The sequence below is a fragment of the Aptenodytes forsteri genome, unplaced genomic scaffold, assembly GCF_000699145.1.
Source record: "Aptenodytes forsteri isolate BGI_AS27 unplaced genomic scaffold, ASM69914v1 Scaffold9, whole genome shotgun sequence".
Classification (NCBI taxonomy): Eukaryota; Metazoa; Chordata; class Aves; order Sphenisciformes; family Spheniscidae; genus Aptenodytes; species Aptenodytes forsteri.
The window spans coordinates 451,973-453,794 of record NW_008796217.1 but is presented as its reverse complement, the minus strand read 5'-3'; the positions used below and the strand labels follow the sequence as shown (position 1 = coordinate 453,794).

Below are 1,822 nucleotides of genomic sequence, written 5' to 3'. Positions count from 1 at the left end.
GACTTAAGAACCCCGACAGTAAGCTTTGCACAAAAGTGGAGGGAGTGTAGAAGGAATGTAGTATTTGGGGCAAACTTACCCAGCTATTACTTCATACTTCATAGCTGCTGTTTCTCAAGCCTGACCATGGGTTTTAAGCATTAAATTTAAGTCACTATTGGAGTTGGCTGGGGCTTGCTATTTCTATTCTAGGGAAAAGTCTGACATTGTGAAGTACTGTTTTGTCCCAGTCTAGAGGGGAAGTCTGTCCTTCCACTTTCACAAGAACAAGCAGCTTCTTTAAAAAAAAAAAAAAACCCAACAACAAAAAAAAAGACAAACCCCCACCCCACCCCCAACCACACTAGATGGTATCTCTAAAAGAAAACAGTTTCCTGGCACTTTGACAGCTACACAGTGGAATTACCATTATTCTTGTGCATTTCACTGAGGAGTTGCAAGAGCCTTCAAAGTTTACATCTTCTGGGCAGACCTACCACAGGAAGGGGGAGGGAGCCCAAGGCCTCCAAGTTAGCAGCCTCTCAGAACTGCTTCTCCCCCTAGATAACCAAGAGAAAGGCAGGCTAATTTTATAGAAACCTCAGAAGTTGAACCGCTGTGAGAAACAGGCATCTCAGTAAAGTAACAGTTCACCAGGCAGTTCCTGAGCAGCATTAATCACTGTCATGAAGCACCTGACCTGCTGTACTTACACAGCCTTTCCCATGGCTGTCAAAAGGAACCAGTAATCTTTCTCTCGACATGTGGCTGCTAAAATACAGGGTACAGAACATTCTCTTCAGATGTTCCTTATTAAGTAGCTGTCTCCATTTCTCAAACCCACACAGATCTAGGCTTTTTTTTTAATTATTCATTAGATCAGAGAAGTTTGATCAAAGTTCTTTCTACTATTTGCTCAAGGAAACACTAGCCAATATCGCCACTTCCCAAGTAGTCAGAGAAGCCTTTGGCCCTACCACCTTGATCACAGGAGGCACGGGCTGCTCCTCTGTTGAAAAGCGGAGGGCTGCATCCATATTTGCCTTTGCTCATCTATGGCTGTAGCTACACCATCTTTGTTTTATTCTCTCCTGTAAAGTTTCCCAGCCATTGCCAATATTATTCCAGGCTGCACAGGTACAGCAGTAGAGGGATGTCATGGGTAGGCTGGCACTCGAGCAGCTGCAGATCTGGCAGACTCTGCTGCCCTACCTGAGACTGTTAGGAGACCACTCCTAAGCTCAGTCATTGCACTGCTGGAGACACAAATGCCAACACAAAAGCAAGAAGCCCAGCGGTCCTAAAACGTTGCTTTCGCTGATCAGCATGTTGCTTCCAAGAATCACAGATTAAACTATATGGTGTGCGTGCCCAGTGCTAAAAAGAGCCTGATGTCTCGCATGCTCACGACACGCCGCACAGCCTACAGGTATTCCTCCCAGACGATGGACTTCACCCTTCTGCTACGTGTGCTCTTCATCCCCACCCCTCCAAGCTCTCCAGCCACCAGTGCAATTTCCCCTGCTAGCCAAAGGGAGAAAAACACCTCCCTTCCTCGAACACTGCTCTCACCTGCACCTCGGCCCAGTCTCTTCTTCCTGGTCTCCGCCACTGCTGCGGGCTGAGGGAGGACGGGGGTGGGAGGAAGCGGCAGCGACTGAATACTGCTTGGCTTATGCAACTGTGACAGCAGGTGGGGAGATTTGGGGGGCAGCGGAGGGGGCACGTCAGCACTGCTGAGAGCACTGTTAAAGGGTGGAAGGGAGGGCCTGTTTGAGGTCAGGGAGTGCATGTGTGGTGGCGGAGGAGGTGGGGGGGGTGGTGTGGGAGGTGGACAATCCTT

General features: G+C 48.8%; 1 protein-coding gene across 1 annotated transcript in view; it reads right to left on the bottom strand.

Annotated features, from left to right (window-relative positions):
• Positions 1 to 1,822, bottom strand: part of WIPF3 (WAS/WASL interacting protein family member 3) — a 16,869-nt gene that overhangs the window by 10,593 nt on the left and 4,454 nt on the right. Inside the window, 1 exon segment of the mRNA XM_019474486.1 lies at positions 1,552 to 1,822. This exon segment is cut by the window's right edge and continues 104 nt beyond it. Coding sequence (XP_019330031.1) covers positions 1,552 to 1,822 — 271 coding nt within the window.